Source organism: Rhinolophus sinicus, linkage group LG02 (genome assembly GCF_036562045.2).
Source record: "Rhinolophus sinicus isolate RSC01 linkage group LG02, ASM3656204v1, whole genome shotgun sequence".
NCBI classification, from domain to species: Eukaryota; Metazoa; Chordata; class Mammalia; order Chiroptera; family Rhinolophidae; genus Rhinolophus; species Rhinolophus sinicus.
The window spans coordinates 49289018-49309714 of NC_133752.1; the positions used below are offsets into that span (position 1 = coordinate 49289018).

The 20697-nt window shown below is 36.3% G+C and overlaps 1 protein-coding gene and 1 pseudogene across 1 annotated transcript in view; one reads left to right on the plus strand and one right to left on the minus strand.

Annotated features, from left to right (window-relative positions):
* Positions 1–15690, plus strand: part of HPSE (heparanase) — a 32588-nt gene extending 16898 nt beyond the window's left edge. Inside the window, exons 4-12 of the mRNA XM_019731371.2 lie at positions 1013–1186; positions 2885–3053; positions 3648–3695; positions 4183–4276; positions 4734–4840; positions 5955–6069; positions 8882–9000; positions 10157–10303; positions 14089–15690. Coding sequence (XP_019586930.2) covers positions 1013–1186; positions 2885–3053; positions 3648–3695; positions 4183–4276; positions 4734–4840; positions 5955–6069; positions 8882–9000; positions 10157–10303; positions 14089–14248 — 1133 coding nt within the window. The 3' untranslated portion in view covers positions 14249–15690. The remainder of the gene's footprint in view (positions 1–1012; positions 1187–2884; positions 3054–3647; positions 3696–4182; positions 4277–4733; positions 4841–5954; positions 6070–8881; positions 9001–10156; positions 10304–14088) is intronic.
* A 3362-nt stretch (positions 15691–19052) lies between these two features.
* LOC109447187 (transmembrane protein 163) lies at positions 19053–20367 on the minus strand (annotated as a pseudogene).
* Positions 20368–20697: the final 330 nt, after the last annotated feature.

A 20697-nucleotide genomic window follows, 5' to 3' on the forward strand; every position in this document is an offset into this window, starting at 1 on the left:
ACATTGTTGTCACTCTCAAAAAGTGAATATAGACTAGCTAATAGTTTAAAAAGCTGAGTTCAAAAGTTCTCAAACTTTTATGGTACTTTAGTGACTCAGTAATTTTTTTCACAGTGTACCTAGCCCAAATACCTAAGAGTTTCAATTATTAAGTTGTTATTAGGTCCAAACACCCTAACAGTAATAATTCTCGTAATGTCCAACAGATGTCAATGTGTTTCCCTTGCAAATTGAAAAGATCCTGTGTGCCCTTATGAGTAGGGTTGCCTGGTTCAATTTGAATTTCAGAGAAACATATATATATTTTATTTTTACTCTAAGTATTTCCTAAATGTTGCATAGGACATACACTTAAAATTATTCATTATTTACCTGAAGTTCGAGTTTAACTAGATGTCCTATATTTTTATTTGCTAAATCTGACTGCTGTGCCTGCCAATGAATTCACTGTGGCTCTCCAGGATACTTTGGCACAAAGTTTGGAAGCCACAGTCCTATAACTCTAGGCCAGTTTTTAATGTGAAATTCTATTTATTTAAAGTTAAAAAAATCACATATGTGAATTTTTCAAAAAATTCTTTTAAATTATAATTAAATTTACCAAAATATTTTATGACTGATTTTGTAAGTAGAGATATTTAGATTATGAAGAGTGGGGCTTATGCTGACTAATGAAGGTCTGGCCTGTCCATGTGGAGCACTGAGCTATACAATGTAGTTTCCCCAATTCACCTGCGGTCACTTGAGCAAAACCTTAGTGCCAGACCAAAGCTTCTGGTACCTTCTGTGAGAATTGCTTCAACAGCTGCGGCAAATGAAGTTACATTCTCTCTCTCTTTTTTTTTTTCAATTTGCCAGTCCAATTTTGTTCTCTTATTCATCATTATAGTCATTCATTAGGATGGGAATTCCTGCAGTTTAACAGAAATAGTAATTCATTATAAAGAAAAAAGCTGGAAGACTTCATCACTGTGGTACTGACCTAAACATTAAATTCGTGTTTTTCTTTTAGGAAGCTCAGTGGATATACTGTACACTTTTGCAAAGTGCTCCAGACTAGACTTGATCTTTGGTCTAAACGCCTTACTCCGAACAGCAGATTTGCGGTGGAACAGTTCTAATGCTCAGTTGCTCCTGGACTACTGTTCTTCTATGAGTTATAATATGTCTTGGGAACTAGGCAATGGTAAGAATCCCTTCAATGGTGAATAAGGACATTCCTCTTTAGCATTATTTGTTGCCTTTTATGACATTCTTTTTAATATTAGTAAATATACTTCAGGCTTGGCACATTTGTACAGTACTCAACAATGCAACTTTTGGAATTGCTTATGGCAGAGAACTCCTTTGCATATCCCAGAACCTATTGCTAATCCCAGTCGATGTTATGTTTGAGCCAGCAATAGTTGGAACCAGCAACTTCCACAGCTCCCAGGTTCCCTTGGGGTTTTCAGGTCACTTAGGCCTATTATGCTCTGCAGTCTGGACTCAGCAAAACTGTAAAGCAGGCAGTTTGCTTTTACCCTTCTATTCCTTTCTGTGTTTCTCAACTTGTCAGTTAACCTCAGCAACCCCATCCCAACCCGAACGATATGCTCAAGCTACACGTACCCAGTATAGAATCCGACCTGGGTCAAGCTCCTGATCGTCTCCTCCTTCACTCTTATAAAAATCTTATAAATTCTAACTGAAGTGCTAATGATTAGCCACATTCATTCAAACGTATTTACAATGCTTTTCCCACCCATCAGCCAATGGAACTGAAGAGGTAGTAATATGAGCACATACTATATTCCAGTCACTGTTCTGAGCATTTAATAAGTATCAACTTATTTTATCTTTATAGCCACCTTGAGGTGCATACAAGTATGCCCTTCTTTTCACAGATTACAAGAAACACAAATAGTTAGCTAACTACTTGTGTGGTACTGGGCAACTCTTAGTTAGAGGTCTCTTAGAGGAGTTAGGATTTGAACCCAGGCAGTCTGGATCCAGAGCAAGGTTTCTGCTCTCGAGACTTCTGTTTTAGAGGTAGGGAGCCAGACCAACAAGAAAATAAGCAAAGACATAACACATGTTTTTAATGGTATGTGTTATGGTAAAGTCTAGCAACACATTTTGGGATCAGGTTGCTGAGGATAATTGGCAAGTTGAAGCACAGAAAACAGAATAGAAGGGTCGAGGCAACCATGTCTTAACTAGATGCTGAACAACTTTATGACAGCAGCTATATGAATAATAGGTCGTCTGAACACATCCTTACCCATCTCTATACATCCCTCCTACCCTGCTTTTCTACCCGATCCATCCCTAACTCCTGCTCTTCAGAGTAAGATAAAATAGTGATGTCATTATGTTTCCCTCTTTTTGAGCCCATTTTGTAAAGAGAAGGTCTGGTTTCCAGGATGAAGTTGTATTTGGGAAGTAGATTGGACACTTTCTGTGCCTCCCTCCCATCTCTTCAGCTTTGCTACTTCCAGGGTCACTTGCAGGTATAATTTGTGAGTAAATATTCTCAGTGAGACTTTTAATTGCATTGTATAGAAATTGGTTTTTAAATGCTTTCCCCTATCACAATTTTTTAAAAAAGCAAATTAGGTTATTAAATACTGGATGCAGACTATTTCCCAAATATCCTTTGGTTTAATGTTTCCATTATTAATTTCAAATTGTTTTAATACCTCCTCATATTTTAGTTACATAATTCAAATTTTTGCTCTTCTGGAATATCTTCTTTATAACTAGATGTTTTTCTGTCCTTGACTTTGAATCCTAACTCTTTGTAATTTGAAAAATGTTTTGTTGCTTTTATATGTGGCTATAGTGTTTGCTTTTAAATAAGAAATTTCTAGGTAGGTGATTATTTTGAGAATTGCTCTTTCAGAACCTAACAGCTTCCAGAAGAAAGCTGGTATTTTCATCGATGGATTGCAGTTAGGAGAAGATTTTATTGAGTTGCATGAACTTCTAGGAAAATCCACTTTCAAAAATACAAAACTTTATGGTCCTGATGTTGGCCAGCCTCGAGGAAAGACTGTGAAGATGCTAAGGAGGTAAGAGCTCCAGGAAGCAGAACTATCTTTCTTAAAAATAATATTTCTCTTTGGTGGAGAATCCTCAATAGTCCATCTGTTGTTAAACAATTTGCTTCCTGACTAGATGGTTTACCAGAAGAGGAGACATTGACTTCTCAGAATACCAAGGATTTGGGGCAAATGGTACCTATGATAAAATTTGTATCCAAATTAGGAAGTTTGTGTTTGCCTAATCCTAAGTAGTAACCAGCCCATTTCTAGGGAATAAAACTCTTGTGCATATATTGTGCATATACAGAGGTTGTTGTTGTATTTCCACAACATTCTCTAATTTCAAATATCACTTCAAAATTGTCTTATGCTCCTCAAATGACAACCATGCTTCCGCCATTTTCTTTGTCCTCCCTGTCGCATAGTGACACTAGCATTCATTTGATTAGCACCATCTTTTGAGTGAACGTCATACTGCACATTGCTACTGTAATTCAATTCAACTTCAAAAAGCAATACATAGATAACATCTCTTAAAATGTGCATACTTTTTTTTTTGATACTCCCGGTATATTGTGTATATGAATTAAGTGATAACATAATAGATTATTTTTTTTCTAGTTTCCTGAAAGCTGGGGGCGGAGTGATTGATTCAATTACGTGGCATCAGTAAGTATGTCTCCTGCTCTTCATGCTAAGAAAGTAATGCTAGCTTTACTTCTTATCTAGTATTGAAAAAATTATTTCCATTTAACTGCTAATTGACTTTACAGTTCCAGTAAGAAACAAATAGTGTCTCAAGCAGGACTTTACTAGGATTTTAATACTAATAAAACAAAAATTTAAACTTGTTTTAAATAATGTGATGGTTTCTGCAAGATCAAGGGACACTATTATTTAACTCATGAAACAGATAAGTAGGTAAAGCCAATATGCTTGCCAAAGGACAGGTAACCCAAAAGTACCTGCACTTGTGTCTTCTCAAGACAGAATAATTGATCCCCTTCCATCTTGGTCTCTCCTAAGCAGAACTTCTGCCTTCTTTTTTATAACAGAGAGTGGGAAGAGGTAGGAAGGAGAGCACATTTGGCCAATTAACTTAGAAGCAGAAAATAAAGGTTGCTATTTTTTTCTGAGTATTCTCTGAATAATTTAGCTACTACTTGAATGGACGAATTGCCACCAAAGAAGATTTTCTAAACCCTGATGTGCTGGACACTTTTATTTTATCTGTACAAAAAGTTTTCCAGGTAATAGTCTTTTTTTCTTTTTAATGTAAAACCAGAATCCTTATTCTCTAGTTCAGCTGTTCTAGTGTGTGTGTGTGTGTGTGTGTGTGTGTGTGTGTATGCACGCGCACTTATGAGCTTTTCTAATCTTAGAGAACAGGTACTAGGTCGTACTCACCTTCGGTCCCCCTTAGCATCAAGTCTTATCTATGTATGTTGATTAAAAATTAAAAATACTTCTAATAGCCTTTTGGTTAAATGAACTTCCCTAGGCCATAAGAATGGGATTATTTACATTCCTTTCACACCCAGTATTCCAATAAAAGTAAATTGTCCAAGACCTAAATGGCTGTGAACTGTTGTGTAACAATATTAGATGGGTGGGTCTGGGAATACAAGGGTTTGACTGTCCTGAATCCTCAACACCGTCATTTGTCAGCTTGTTTGCAATGACCATGGAGACCTTCCTGTTCCACAGGTTGTTAACAAGACCAGACCCCACAAGAAGGTTTGGTTGGGAGAAACAAGCTCTGCATACGGGGGTGGAGCGCCCTTGCTGTCCAACACCTTTGCGGCTGGCTTTATGTGAGTGAAGTAGCACCCGCCTCAGGGGTCAGGTTGCACATGCTCCTATTCCATTTGGTTAAAACCATTCATCGGCCAAAAATGTGATCAGAGATGGTTTCTGTGGCTGAGCCCCAAACTTCATGCCAGATTTTGCAAGAAAATGACTTACTAAAGCTTGTTGGACATCTTTAACGTGTGTCCCAAATTAATCATTGTACAAATGAATTGTTTTAGAAGTATTGTTCCTTCAGTATGGTCCATAAACATGCCAAGGATTTCTCCTCTAAAGAAGTACATTGTAAAATAATAATAATAATAATAATAATAATAATAATAATAATACATTATAAAGGAGTGTATCTAGAGCCTTGCCTCTGAGAAGGATGCTGGTAAACATAGCTACAGAGTATTTGTAGATTCCCGAGAAGTTTAGAGCCTGAAGTATAAGGTCATACCAGAGGGGCTGCCAATAAATTTAAAGATTTACTAAATCACCTCCTCATCCAACCAGAACAAACTTGATTGCTTTAAACAACTGGTTAACGTACATTCCATAACTCCATGAACACTCTTAATCTATAGTTCTATATCCTCACATTGAGACTTACTTTTTCTTCTTCTACCCTTATGAGCCCAGACTAAAGCACAAATTGTCTGTGCTCATGGGGTAGGGGTATGAGGTGTAGGGAAAAGAATGGAAATGTCTGTTTTGCCATTAGCTAAAGATGGGGAGCAGGAGGTGTCCATAAAAAAGCTAGGTGTGATTCTACTTACTTCACATTTTACTACTGCTGACTACAAGCAACCTTGTAGTCTTTAGACCTCACATGGGGATGGTGTGTCCCAAACGGCAAGGACTAGTTGTTTAATTGTAGATGCTGTCTTACCCTGAAGGGGATTTCTATGGCATATTAATAATCTTCCAGGATTTGTTATCATGAAGAAGTGTGAAAACATGTGAAGAGACGGAAAGTCTCCATTTCATTTGAATGGCTTGTTTACAATTAACACCATTTTTTTCTGGTTTCCTGTCAAGTCCTCCCACATAGATGAATAAAACAGAATAGTATATAATTAGAATTGAGTTATTTAATTTTCCAAACCTGAAGAAAGCTGGACCTCACTCTTCCAGGTGGCTGGACAAGTTGGGCCTTTCGGCCAGAATGGGCATTGAAGTGGTGATGAGGCAAGTGTTCTTTGGAGCTGGAAACTACCACTTAGTAGATGAAAATTTTGAACCTTTACCTGTAAGTGATCATTATTTTTCTATTTCTTTTAATTGGTTAGGGCACATCTTTTATTAATTTCATATGAATATTCAATCCTCTCAATAAATTCAATACTGTCAATAAGAAGCCAAACCATAGAAAGATGAATTAGAAGAAACATTAGAAATCATCCATTCTAACATTTGTTTGTGTCTCAAGAGAAGAAATTGAAACCCAGGAATAATACTTTTAATGTGGGCCATTTGGGGCATGGTGTGGGCTGTTTTTTGTTTTTAGGAGGGCACAGCTCACAGTGGCCCATGTGGGCACTGAACTGGCAACCTTGGTGTTTTCAGCACCACACTCTAACCAGCTGAGCTAACCAGCCACCCCATGGTGTGGGATTTTTTTAAAACGGGGTCACATGAAATTTTATGACTCCAATTTTATAAGATAATCAAACTCAGATCAAAAAAATGTTTTACAAAGTAAATCAAAGTTAAAACTGCCACAGTATCCGGGACTTTTTTATATCATGAAATCATAATTTACTTAACTTCAAGATAAGCTAATACCATGTATTTGTTCTCACTTTAAGAATTGGCTATTTTGCTAACAATCTTCAAGATATTTATGAATAGCATCTCATTTTCACACCACCTTTGACTGCATCTGGTGCGAGATCAGAAATTGTAGCCTTTCTATGTAAATAGCCACTTATATATATATGATATAGATATAGCTATGAGAAATCAAAAACCCTTATTTTTATAGTCTAAAATGTCATTTGAGGATATCTGTTTTCTACACTTAATTCCTAAGGGGATTAGGAATATTGTAGAAAAGCTGTTTGCGAAAAGCACGTGCCAAAATATAAGCTAGGCTTTTGTGGTTTGTAGATAGATTTCCCAGTAAAATTGCTTTTAATCTGTAGTCCATGCTCATGAGGCACACTGTCATAACTTTTAGAAAATTCTTAGAAAAATGATCTTGCACAAAGGAATCTATCTTTCTCAAGCATATTATGAGCCATCTCTAGAGTTAAACCAAACATGAAAATTTCATTAGACAAATGTCCAAAATCTACTGCTGGCCCTTTCTTAAATGGACCTTGAACAAGGAAGGTAAATAGATAGTTTTTTACTAAATTCACTTTGAGTACACTGTCTAGAATTTAACCAGGTTATCCTGTCATTTGTTGTAAATAGTGCCAGCTATTTGTTATGTCATCTAAATCTTCTCAGTGCCCAAACATAAACCTTTGATTAAGAACCCTTTGTATATGGACTAAATATACTTCCTCAAGTTCACAGTCAGCTAGAAAACCTTGCACGAATAAATGGACACCTTGACACCTGCAAGAATCCAAGGGATTTGGTCTTAAACCCATTGTACATGATTGTTTTCTTATTTGATTTGCGTAACAATCCTGGAAGGTGGCAAGGCAGGTGTCTTAGATCCAATTTTCAGATAAGGAAGTTCTAATTGAGATGAAGTCGGGTGATTTGTTAGAGGCCACACAGTTGTCTTGTATTACTCTAAAGAGTCCGTACAAATCCTGGCTCCGTCGCTTGTATACTTTCTACCCTTCAGTCACTGAACCATGCGAAAGTTGTGTCTCCTTTGAAAACATTTCATTGATTCCACTCTTGTCTCAAGTGAAAATCTGAATTTAAGCAGAGAAACTAAAGCTGTTTGCCCTGTTGAGCCTACTTACCCTCAGCTCAAAAAGGAAGAGTTGGGGTATATATCGAATGGTTTTTTGTTTTTTTTAACTTATTATTATGAAAAATTTCAAAGTAGAGAGAAAATTATATGACTCCCCAATCTGGTTTAATCTATAATCCTACCCACTCCTCACTTCCCTTCTATGGGATTACGTTCAAGTTAATCTCAGATATATCACTTTATCTGTAAATATTTCAGTTTGTATCTTCTCTGTAAAAACATAACAAAATATCATTATCAGAACTTAAAATATTAACAGTAATTCCACAATATCATCAAATATGTAGTCAGTGTTCCACATTTTCCTTATTGTCTCAAATGTTTTTAATAGGTAATATGTTCAAAACCACAAGGTCCACATATTGCATTTGGTTGATATATCTAACTCTATTAATCTTTAAGTTCTCCTCTTTTTTTGTCCCTTGGAATTTATTAATTAAAGAAACCAGGTAATTTGTTTTATAGTGTTTCCCACATCCTAGATTTTATTCCTGTATCATTAACATGTCCTTCTATCCCCTGTGTTTCTTGTAAACTAGTAGTTAGAACTAGAGGATTGAACTTATTCAGATTTTGTTTTGTTTTGTTTTGTTTTGTTTTGTCAGAGTTCTGATGATGTTGTGTGCTTCCATCAATAGACATGTAATATCTGGTTGTCTCTCTTTCTTTGACCTTGATAGCTACTAATGATGATTGTTGCCTAACCCATTAATTTATTAGGGGGTTATAAGTCTTTAAAGGAAATTATTTTAATCTCTTAAACAGATAAAACTTCTGTTTTAAAACGTTTGTGTGTTTTGAGCTTTGCTTCGAATTCTTGTATGTCAGACAACAAAAAATATTTAAACTGCCTCTGAACCATGAATTGCATTCTTGAGCTTTATCTCCTAATAGGTATGGCCATCTGAATTGTGGAAACATAGTTCTCCAGTGATAAAAAGCAGCAAACAAGATATTGCCCTCATATTCATGGGTAACACAAGCCAGAAGATGAATCCTATTTAAATACCTCTAGAAAAACAGTCACATACTTTGTAGGATAACTATTTGCTCAACATTGTTTTTGTTAAATACTAAGTAATGATCTATTTTTGTCCCTCCCCTTCCCAACCACCCCATCTAGGATTATTGGCTCTCTCTTCTGTTTAAGAAACTGGTGGGCACCAATGTATTAATGGCAAGTGTGAAAGGTCCAGACAGAAGCAAACTTCGAGTATACCTTCATTGCACAAACATCAACCAGTAAGTATGCAACATACTCTTTACCAACCAACAAGTTTTAATTAGTAAGCACATAACTTCCTACTCTAATGCGCTGTGGTCCTCTATCTACCCAGGGGGTCTAAGCTGTGTCATTGTTCTATATGTTTTTCCATATTCATAGAAATATGGTGCCAAAGTCTAACTTAAAAAACATATCTTAAATGTTAGCATTTGCAGTCTAGCAAAGATTTTCACAATGATTTTAATTGTAACAATTCATAATAGAAATATACTCTGAATTTCAATAAATAATGGTACAAATATGTTTTTATATGAACAATTATTTCATTGAATGACAATGAGTGAGTATAAATATACGTATAAGTTCAAATGAATGAATAATTATATGAATAACTTATCTCCTTGTATCACAGCGGATACACTTAATATAAAAAAGATGAATTAAGAGAAGGAGAACAACAAAAACAATCTTGTTTTCAAAAGTTTCAAACTAATTTCTGGGGTTGAAAAGCTATAGAGATTTTTGTAGTCCAGTATTCTGGTCTTTGGTAGCAAATATGTTCCTAAATCTCAGAGATTTTTTTTTCTCCTTATTTTCAGTCTGTCTTTCCTGATAGGATGGTTCTAAAATATTAATTCTAGTCAAAATAACCACCTACCGTTTCCAGTTTCTGGTGAGTGGGAACTCTATGGATAGTGAGAGCCCCACTAGGAAGAAGTGAGGGAGTAGTTTGGATGGAGAAATTCTGAAAAGTATCAATAGATTTAATTTTCTTGTTCGTCTCACACTTTTCATAAGACTAGAAAAAGCCCATTTATATAGTTTATAATTGGAATTCACAAGAACCCACAAAATTCACTTTTTACCATTTAACCTTCCTATGTTTGAAAACGAATGGGCTGACTAGCTTCCTAGCAACTCAGCCTGGCAAAGCAGCAAAGATCTCAGAGTGCTCTTGCCCAGACAGCAGTGGTGTGAAGAGCACTACTTTTAATTACATTTTCAAATAGGACCACATCAGTGTTCTTATATTATTATAAATGGCAGGATAAAACGAGGGCCCATCATCATTATAGATACTAATGCTTAGTATCCATAATTATATTTGTAATCAAGTTTCTAATTGCTTAAATTAAAGAAATATTTTTACTGAGTTAATCTATTTGCTTTTAGCCCAAGGTATAAAGAAGGAGATTTGACTCTGTATGCATTAAACCTCCATAATGTCACCAAGCACTTGCAGTTACCATATTATTTATTTGACAAACAAGTGGACAGATACATTGTAAAACCTTCAGGATCTGATGGATTATTTTCCAAGTGAGTATTTTTCCTTGTTCATTTCAAACTTTCATAAACACTAAATTTATTTATTTGTAAACACTTATTTATTTATCAGAATAGAGTTGATAGGGAGAAAAAGAAACAACTATTTCAAGTTCTGAGTATTCTTAATATTCACGAAGTTTATATATGAATACTTATTACTACAGGTATAACTCAATCTGAGAGTCCAAAGCAAAAAGGTATGAACACAAACTAGCAGTTATCTTAGGGAATAGTTTGCATTTCAAAACAACTATAGTCTTGATATATCAAGACCCACTCAATGCATTTAAATTATTTGCTCTAAAAAGATTTATAATTCTCCATAACACTGTCACTAAAACAAAACATACATATATATAATTGCTGTTGAGGACATGGGATTGGTGTAAAATATTATACTATGTGAGCTGGGTGCTATAATACTTATAGCATTAAAGAAGCTTTTTTAATTAATTAGAGTAAGAAAAAATGGCCAGAAATGTACATTTCAGGTGGGTTATTTGAAGTTGTTTCAAATACATTTTGGTTTTAAAAGCCAGTCACTGAACATGTCTTATAAAAGACCATATTCAACAAAATATCCAAGAATGACTATGAGCCTTAAAGAGTTAGGCGCACAGACATTGTCAGATTTCGTTCGGTCTAATGTGTGTTGGAAGGAGCTCTTTTCATCATGACTATTCTCACGTTACAGCAGAAAAAAATTAAGAGTTTATAAAATTCTCACTATCTCCTCCCATCTTTGCAAATACTATATGAGTGATATTTTCGGTGACATTTAACATCATAACCTGAACAAGGACAGTAAGCATGCTTTCTCCAAAGTCCTACCCCCATAGACAAGCATTGTTAACACTGGGTACCATTACTTTATATTCTACTATGCTTTATTGTACTATAACTGTAATCATACAACCTCTAATGGGAAAATGGGAGGGGGAACCATATGTAGCCTTTGTAGACATTTTTAATGGGTTGCATGTTTTGTAAAATTACCCATTTCCCTACTGTTTTAAGTCTTTCCCCCCTGTTGTAAATAATGCATATTTGGGTAACAGATACTTTTCTCTATTTGAGTTCTGACCCCTTTTGAAGTGGGTATTTTTAGCATACTGGTGTCCGATGCTGATGAGGGAAAAGCTTTTCTGAAATAATTGAATAATATTTGTAAAGTTGGAAGTGTCCTAGGAGATCATTTTAGTCCCATGTTAGGTGGGTATCTAAGGCCATTTAGCTCTCTTTGATTCCTCTTCTGTTGGAACTCGCAGCCTCTTCTGGTGACGGTTCTTTCTGGCAAGGATAAACTGAGTTTCTTTGTGCCTTTCTTCTGCTCTTAGTTCTGTTCTCCAGAGCAGAGCTTGGAAACTACACCTCATGCCTGAGAACAAGTTGGTTTAGAGGAATTTTTTTCTCATTTTCTGGTGGAGGTGGTTGGCATTCACTCTGTTACTTTTTATTTTTAATTAGTTATCAACATTCAATTGACAACTACTAAAATATCTGGATTTCTAGTTTCTCTTTAAAAATGGATACTCTGGCAACTCTAGGCTTGTTTTTCCAATTAAATGGAGTTGAATTGGGATTGTTTACTTTAGGCAGGTCATTCATCTGTTTTACTTGCACTTGCAAATATTACTTCCTTGGCCCTTGTGGGCATTTGAGTTTGCTACCCTTAATCTGGAACCATGCCAAAAAACTCATTTTCCCCAAAATAACTCTCAAATATTTAAGGACAGTTGGATTGTCTTCCAGCTCTATTTCATCAGACACTTCGCAAGCATGTCTTCTATTTCTTTGTCATCATGTTACTAACTTCAAAATATGAAACAAGATACTACCCTCAAATAAAACCCTACCTTCATTGCCCCTCCCAGTACAGAAATAATTAGCATACTTTAAGCTTACATTCAGTACACTGATAGCATCCTTAAGCTACACTTATAGCTAATGAAACAACATAGGCTGATATTACTAGTATCTTGCCCATATTTCATTCTTAACTCACAGCAGTATTAACTTACAATGATCAGATTTACCTTTAAACTCTGTAGCCTCTTTAAAAGTATTTCTGAAATGTTTTGCTGTACCCTTGTAAATGGTCCTTAATGTCATGCAGAACAGCTCTTATCACTGTCATGTAGAGATGTTTTCAAAACCTATTTTCGTTTGTGGTTTCCTGGTGATGGTCATGGCATTTCCTCCAGAGCCCATCTAAAAACCTATGTGATACAGGCACGAAAACAAACCCCACTGCATGTGGAACAAGTACAACCGCAATGCAGGCTGTTATCCTCCAGCACGAGCAGGGGCATCTTATTGACATGTCTTAAAGTACAGAGCCCAGAGCTGGACTACCAACCAAGGTTAAGTGGAACCCAGTTATTTTGCTGACTGATAGTGAGGATAGAGTGTGAGAGAGCTTTAAAAAAGAAAACTTTATAATAATGTTAAATTGGAAACAACAAAAGTCTAACATTAGATGATTAAGTAAATAACTGATATGTTCACCCAGTAGAATCCTGTGCAGCCTGTAAAATGATGTGGTGGATGAATTTTTAATGCTGTGAGCAAATGTTAGGATGTGTCAAGGGAAAAAGAATCTAGATTTAAGAGACTATGTACAGTATACTCGTTTGGTTTAAATGAAAATATGTATGTGTTATACAGGCATAGGAAAGAGATGAAGGAATATACATCAAAATATTAAAAAATAGTTATGATTTAACAGGTTGCTTTTGTTATATTTATTTCTGAATAACAATGATAAATAATATTCTATAGTGCTTATTATATGCAACGCATTATTTTAAGTGTTCTACATATGTTACATATATTACATATATGATGTACATATAACTCTGACATTAACTAATCTTCTAAATTTTCAACAATAAAAAAGTGCTTACTTTTTTCCATGATGTAAAAAACATTTGAGAAAAAGATAATAGCGATATAAGCATCATTTAGAATTATGGAAGTATAACTATCACTAAAACTACAAGTAGACTAAAGCGTTCTTCCTAAGCTCTTGTCTATGTTGCATTTATTGCTGTGAGCATGTATTCATTTGACTTAAATAATGATATAGATGTATAAGAAATAACACTTGTGTTTAACCATTATTGACTCAGTTTTGAATTTGCATTCCAATAGTGAAATGCAAAGGAAACATAAATATTTTGGAATCTGTGGTTTAGCCAAACAAAATCTTTTTTGTTTCACCACTGCAATACACATCCTACCAAAATATCTTAGCAATATAAAGAAAATGAATACATATATCCTGAGGAAGGAGAGTTACAGGGTTATGGGCATAGTTACAAGTGGGAACTTTCATTGACTGTCATTTTTTACATTAAATTTATAAAATTTACATTCCATTCTATATATGTATTTGCTTTATATAAAAAAATTTTCAATTATTTCCCATAAGTAAATTGCCACAAATCCAAAAGTTATGTCATATTTATCCTTTTTCTACTTCCATCATGTTGCCTAATATAGATTACCTGTGTTCCATTTTCTGTAAAGGACCAGACAGTAAATATTTCAGGCTTTGCAGGCCATATGGTCTCTGTCACAACTACTCAACTCTACCAATGTGGCTTAAAGAATATCTAGGTCTAATATGTAACTGATATAGTATTGAAATACATGTTATGTAATATATGCTGTCACAAAAACTTTTTTTGGTCTTAAAAAGATCTCACGACTTTTATAGAGCAGGTGAAGCATGGACAACTGGGCTAACTTGGATGCGTCCTTCTACTTTGCAGATCTGTCCAACTCAATGGTCAAACTCTGAAGATGGTGGATGATCAAACCCTGCCAGCTCTGATAGAAAACCCTCTCCGCCCAGGAAGTTCACTGGGCTTGCCAGCTTTCTCATATGGATTTTTTGTGATAAGAAATGCCAAGGCTGCTGCTTGCATCTGAAAATGAAAGGCATACACTAGCCCTGAGGTTGAATTTTTCAAGTGTATTGAAAGGAGGAAAGCAAAACTCAAGACACAGGAAGGCAAGCAGATACATTACAAATCAACTAGTGGGAGCTTTAGAGACACTGGGACACTGAGTGCTAGACTTAGCAGACTATTGTGTTCTCTCTAAGTAGCCCACTGCTAATAAGAATACCTTGTGCCAAACACTATGCTTGTACTTTGCATGTACTATTTTAAGTTAGTAAAAATGTATATGAATGTTCCCAGTATAGCCAGGATGCAAGTAAGTGAAAGATATATTACTAGTTTTAAGAAACTGCTTAGTTGTATTTATTTTTAAAAAACAATTATTAGCAGATTATCAGATTCTTTCCTCCATATGCAGTCTCTATGGGCTCCCATCAGAAAATTTACTACTAAACTTCACATTGTTTATAAAAGAGAGACAATCTCTTTGCACCTTAACAGAGAGCTAGATTCAGCTGCTGCTTGTCTCTATTCTGTTTGTCTTTATCAGCAATACTATGTAGAGGACAGATGGTTAGATGTGACAGTATAAAAAAAATGATTAATGACAACTCACAGGGAAGGAATTACAATGAAATAAAAAATGACTATAACTGAGATTGATTTACCAAGAGGAAAAAAATTAATTCAATACATTATTACCATCAGTTAATGGTTACTTTTGTTCTACATTTAGTTCTTATTTTAGTTCAAGAAGACTTTGGCAGCAAGTAACAGAAAACCGTGATTCAGATGGCTTAAACAGTAAGGATATTTATAATATGAAGTAACAGGAAGTTCAAACAGGGTGAGCTCCACAGCTCAGTATATCACCAAGGAACAAGGGTCTTTCTCTGCTCTGCTACCTTTAGTATTGGTTTCATGCTCAAGCTGGTGGCATGGTGGTTGTAGCTATTCCGTGGACCCATTCAGACCTAGCAGCACCCGGAGAAAGAAGGTGAACAATTTTGATGTATCTCCATGATAGACTTGAAGAACCCTTCCGCAGAGACTCTCCAGCAAACATCGCGCATCCTCATGTCTTATTGGTCAGGAATAGGTCACGTGGCCATTCTCTAGGTCACGTGGCCATTCTCCTGGTCACTGCCAACATCACTGAGATTCCTATAATTGTTTGCCAGTTCTCTTTTGGAATGGAGAGGGTGTTAGGAAGTCTATGGCACTGACTTCTACGGTTCTGTGCTTTTATCAGTGACAGAATGTATTATTTTCTCCTGTATTTTAATTTTTAGAAATACAATCTTCTTTATATTTATGCCTGCTATGAATATTGTCTTAATTAAATTTAATTACATTTAAAAGAGGCTAATATAAAACTTAAAGTTTGGATGTTTGAATACCCTTAAATTTTATATGTAAGTAGTTTTTGTATTTTCACATTTGAAATAAAAGCAATTTTTATAACCTCAATATTGCTTGATTATCTTTTCAATAAAGCTTAAGCCTACAGATCCTTACACTTGGAAGCCTTGTTTTTCTTCACTGCATTGCTTATACCTCCTACCATGTTTTTCCAAAAATAAGACCGGGTCTTATATTAAGTTTTGCTCCAAAAGACGCATTAGAGCTTATGTTCAGGGGATGTCCTCCTGAAAAATCATGCTAGGGCTTATTTCCGGTTAGGTCTTATTTTCAGGAAACAGTGGCTTCATTTGTCCTTTCAGTCTCCCTAACACCAAAAAAGTTTACCTTGAAGAGAGATCATTAGGCACAAACACAATTTCCTCCCTCATCATGTAGATTCAATCATGATCGAAGTCCTGTTCTGTCTATTTTTCTTTTCCCTTTCTCTTTGCCACTTAATAAGTTCAAGGCCGAATTTTTTCACTTGTATATTAATAACCATCATCATCTAATTGTTCCGCCTGACTTTGCTTAACATTCTTAAATGGCTTCCCATCTCTTATAGGTACACAATGTCCTCCATAACCTGGCACCTGCTTATTTCTTCAGCCTCGAATCTTGTCATTCTCCCCATAAATTCTGTTCCTCATCCCATACACTGGTTGAGAAGTCTGAATACACAGCCTCTTTTGCCCTTTGCTCCTGTACCTTTGGTGTTGCTCCTTCTGCTCTCCACCTGCACTAGCCTAACTCTTCTCTATGTGGCAAACTTGCACATTTATTAAGACCCAGATCAAACATCAGTTTCAATACCTCCCCTATTATTCAAGTAGCTCTAATCATATTTCTTTGCTCCTATAGCAGTTTGGACATTTACTATAACACTTATGATGCATCTTAATTGTATCCATATATATCTTTTTTTTTACAGGTAAAAGTCTTTATTGGTCAGATACCGTCACCTGGACAAGCAGCAGAGCTAGAGGTACAGTTGTATGTTAGGGAACATTTTTACAGAATCTATGTGTAACGTTACATAAACTAAGTACATATTGTTCCTTACAGAGGAGTTGGCCATCTCTAACAGACTGCCATGCACCTTTACCATTTAACATAGCATATGGCATGTTTCCCCCAAAATAAGGCCTAGCCATACCATCAGCTCTACTGCGTCTTTTGGAGCAAAAATTAATATGAGACCCGGTCTTATTTTAATATAATATAAAACTGGGTCTTATATTAATTTTTATTCCAAAGACACATTAGAGCTGATGATCCGGCTAGGTCTTATTTTCGGGGAAGCATGGTACATATATGAGGTCGAACAATTCCGTTTGAGAACTCATCCTAGAAAAAGTGCTGTATACCTCATTGCTGAATATCACTACGGTCACCTTTGAAGTACTCCCCTTGGGAAGCTATGCACTGACCAGCACCTAGTCTACCCTTCAAAGTAATTTTGGAACTCTTTATGGAATGGCCATCAGAACTGTCGTCGTATTAGTCTTGGTGTCCTGAATGTCATCAAAATGTCTTCCTTTCAATATTTCCTTTATCTTCGTGTAAAGAAAGAAGTCATTGGGGGCCAGATCAGTTGAGTAGGGAGAGTGTTCTGATGCAGTTATTTGTTTACTCGCTAAAAACTCCCTCGCAGAAAGTCCTATGTGAGCTGGTGTATTGTGATGCAAGAGCGATGAATTATTGGCAAAAAGTTCAGGTCATCTAACTTTTTCACGCAGCATTTGCAGCACTTCCAAATAGTAAACTTGGTTAACTCTTTGTCCAATTGGTACAAACTCATAATGGAAAATCCCTCTGATATCAAAAAAGGTTAGCAACAATCATGGCAACAAGTTCACAAACTTGATTGTCAGACCTCGTATGCATATACTGTGTTTCCAAAAAAATAAGACCTAGCCAGACCATCAGCTCTAATGCGTCTTTTGGAGCAAAAATTAATATAACTTATATTAATATAAGACCAGGTGTAATATAATGTAATATAATATAATACTGGGTCTTATATTAATTTTTGCTCCAAAAGATGCACTAGAGCTGATGGTCTGGCTAGGTCTTATTTTCAGGGAAACACGGTATAAGCAGATTATATAATTATTTATTACAAATAAACTGTAGTTTCACATCTGTCAAAAATGGATCCTGCTTTTACATGTATGGTCAGGTTCTGAATGTACAAGAGTCATGTGCTTAGTTTGTTCATGCAAGGCTCATACATACATCACTAAGTACTTTAAAAATAGAATGGTCTTTTGAACAAATCTGTTGAGATTTAGAGTTAGTAAAACAGTACGAAACTAACAAAATATATTGATAGAAATTAGGAAGTGATATATACTGATGGTTCCGGGTATGTGGAGGAGTGAGGGGAAAAAGGGTACATTCAGTCTTCCCCATAAATTCTGTTCCTCATCCCATACACTGGTTGAGAAGTCTGAATACACAGCCTCTTTTGCCCTTTGCTCCTGTACCTTTGGTGTTGCTCCTTCTGCTCTCCACCTGCACTAGCCTAACTCTTCTCTATGTGGCAAACTTGCACATTTATTAAGACCCAGATCAAACATCAGTTTCAATACCTCCCCTATTATTCAAGTAGCTCTAATCATATTTCTTTGCTCCTATAGCAGTTTGGACATTTACTATAACACTTATGATGCATCTTAATTGTATCCATATATATCTTTTTTTTTACAGGTAAAAGTCTTTATTGGTCAGATACCGTCACCTGGACAAGCAGCAGAGCTAGAGGTACAGTTGTATGTTAGGGAACATTTTTACAGAATCTATGTGTAACGTTACATAAACTAAGTACATATTGTTCCTTACAGAGGAGTTGGCCATCTCTAACAGACTGCAATGCACCTTTACCATTTAACATAGCATATGGCATGTTTCCCCCAAAATAAGACCTAGCCAGACCATCAGCTCTAATGCGTCTTTTGGAGCAAAAATTAATATAAGACCTGGTCTTATTTTAATATAAGACCAGGTGTAATATAATGTAATATATAATACTGGGTATAATATAATATAATGTAATATAATATAATATACTGGGTCTTATATTAATTTTTGCTCCAAAAGATGCACTAGAGCTGATGGTCTGGCTAGGTCTTATTTTCAGGGAAACACGGTATAAGTAGATTATATAATTATTTATTACAAATAAACTGTAGTTTCACATCTGTCAAAAATGGATCCTGCTTTTACATGTATGGTCAGGTTCTGAATGTACAAGAGTCATGTGCTTAGTTTGTTCATGCAAGGCTCATACATACATCACTAAGTACTTTAAAAATAGAATGGTCTTTTGAACAAATCTGTTGAGATTTAGAGTTAGTAAAACAGTACGAAACTAACAAAATATATTGATAGAAATTAGGAAGTGATATATACTGATGGTTCCGGGTATGTGGAGGAGTGAGGGGAAAAAGGGTACATTCAGTCTTCCCCATAAATTCTGCCAGGAGATAAGAGACTTCAGAACTAAGAGATGGCTGGGGCCATGCGGAGTCCAGAGGAGGTGGGTCTGGTAGGTTGCTATCCATTTCAGGCTTGGAGCACCACAGAAAATCTTATCCTACCCACAAGAACCTTTCTTACTCCAGAAAACAGAAAAGATCAGTTCCCACTGGAGATGGGGACACCAGTATCCCCTCCTGTGCAGGTTGTCCTAACCGGCTAGACGGGAGCCATGGAGCTGGGGGAGCAGTGCAGACCAACCTGCTGGGCAGACCTCGTTCCCATGAACACAAACTTTCCAAAAAAAGAAATTGGATGTTCAGTTAAATATTGGTACTGCCTGTGTGGAAACCTCTAGTCATCCTGATGGTCTCCATGCGGATGAAGAACTGGTGGCTCTGGCCTGCTTCACTCAAACATCTTGTAATGTGGCCAATCTGCCTCATCCTAGGCACCATGTCGATGCGGAGTTTTGCCCTCTAGGCAAATACAATGAGGCCGATCGCACAACTGTGCTGCCATCTGGGTACCAGGTCGCCTGCGTTATGCTGGAGCACCTCTGCACTCAGAAGAATGGAGAAGCCCACCACACCTCCCAAGAGGGAGTTAAACCCATCTGTTATGATTGCTCTGTTGGTCAGAACCTTCCCCAGCATAAACTTCAACACAGCCTGGATGCTGCAAAGGATCCTATTTAAAATGGAGACGCTATTGAATAGAAATCATCCACCACTTCTGGGAGCAGCCTAGTTGAGAGGTCATGGATGGCTTTGACTACAATATATGGATGACAGAAGGCATATCATCCCCAAGATGACACAGGCTATGTATTCTCTACGGGCAGAGTGTACAGTGGCCACATTGCTGTAACACCACAGGACAATTACCAATGACAGGAAATCAAGGATGGCATCAGTTGTAAACCAAAAGCAGGAGTGCTGTACCTCATAACGGAGGCAGCTTGCATGGTTACGGGAGCAAAACTGAGATGGTGAGTCACCCAGAAACGTATAACACTCAGAAGCCGGTTCCACTCCTAGGATTGGAGTGACAAGGAGAGAAGACAGTGTCTCTAGAGCCAACAGGAGGTGGAACCCTGCAAGAGGTACTGTCCCAGAGACAAATTGACTGCTGAGCTGCAATGCCAGAGACTCAGAGGCTAGACACAGGGAGCAGGGAAGGACATATATATCTTTCTAACTTGACCCTAAGCTCATAAGAAAGGTACAATCTTAATCATCTTTGTATTCCCTGTACTTAGCATATTTTCTGGCCCACAGTAGCCAATCAGATGTTTCCTTAATGACAGAAAAGAGCATTCAAATTTGAAACAAGCTTAGGTGTTTTGATTTTGAATACACAGAAAAAATTAATGATATTTAATGACATTTAATTCCTGAAAAGGTATTCTCTGCTAACTTTTAAGACTTTTAAAATTATCACTAGTGAGCTCTTACTAATGGTGAATGGTTATGTAAAGAACTAGGAGCATGGTTATTTGAAGAAAGAAATGCCCTCAGTTATGTATTAATGAAAATTGCATTATTATTAAGGTTTTCTGAAAATTCCTTAACGGAAGCTCTTGTCTGTCAT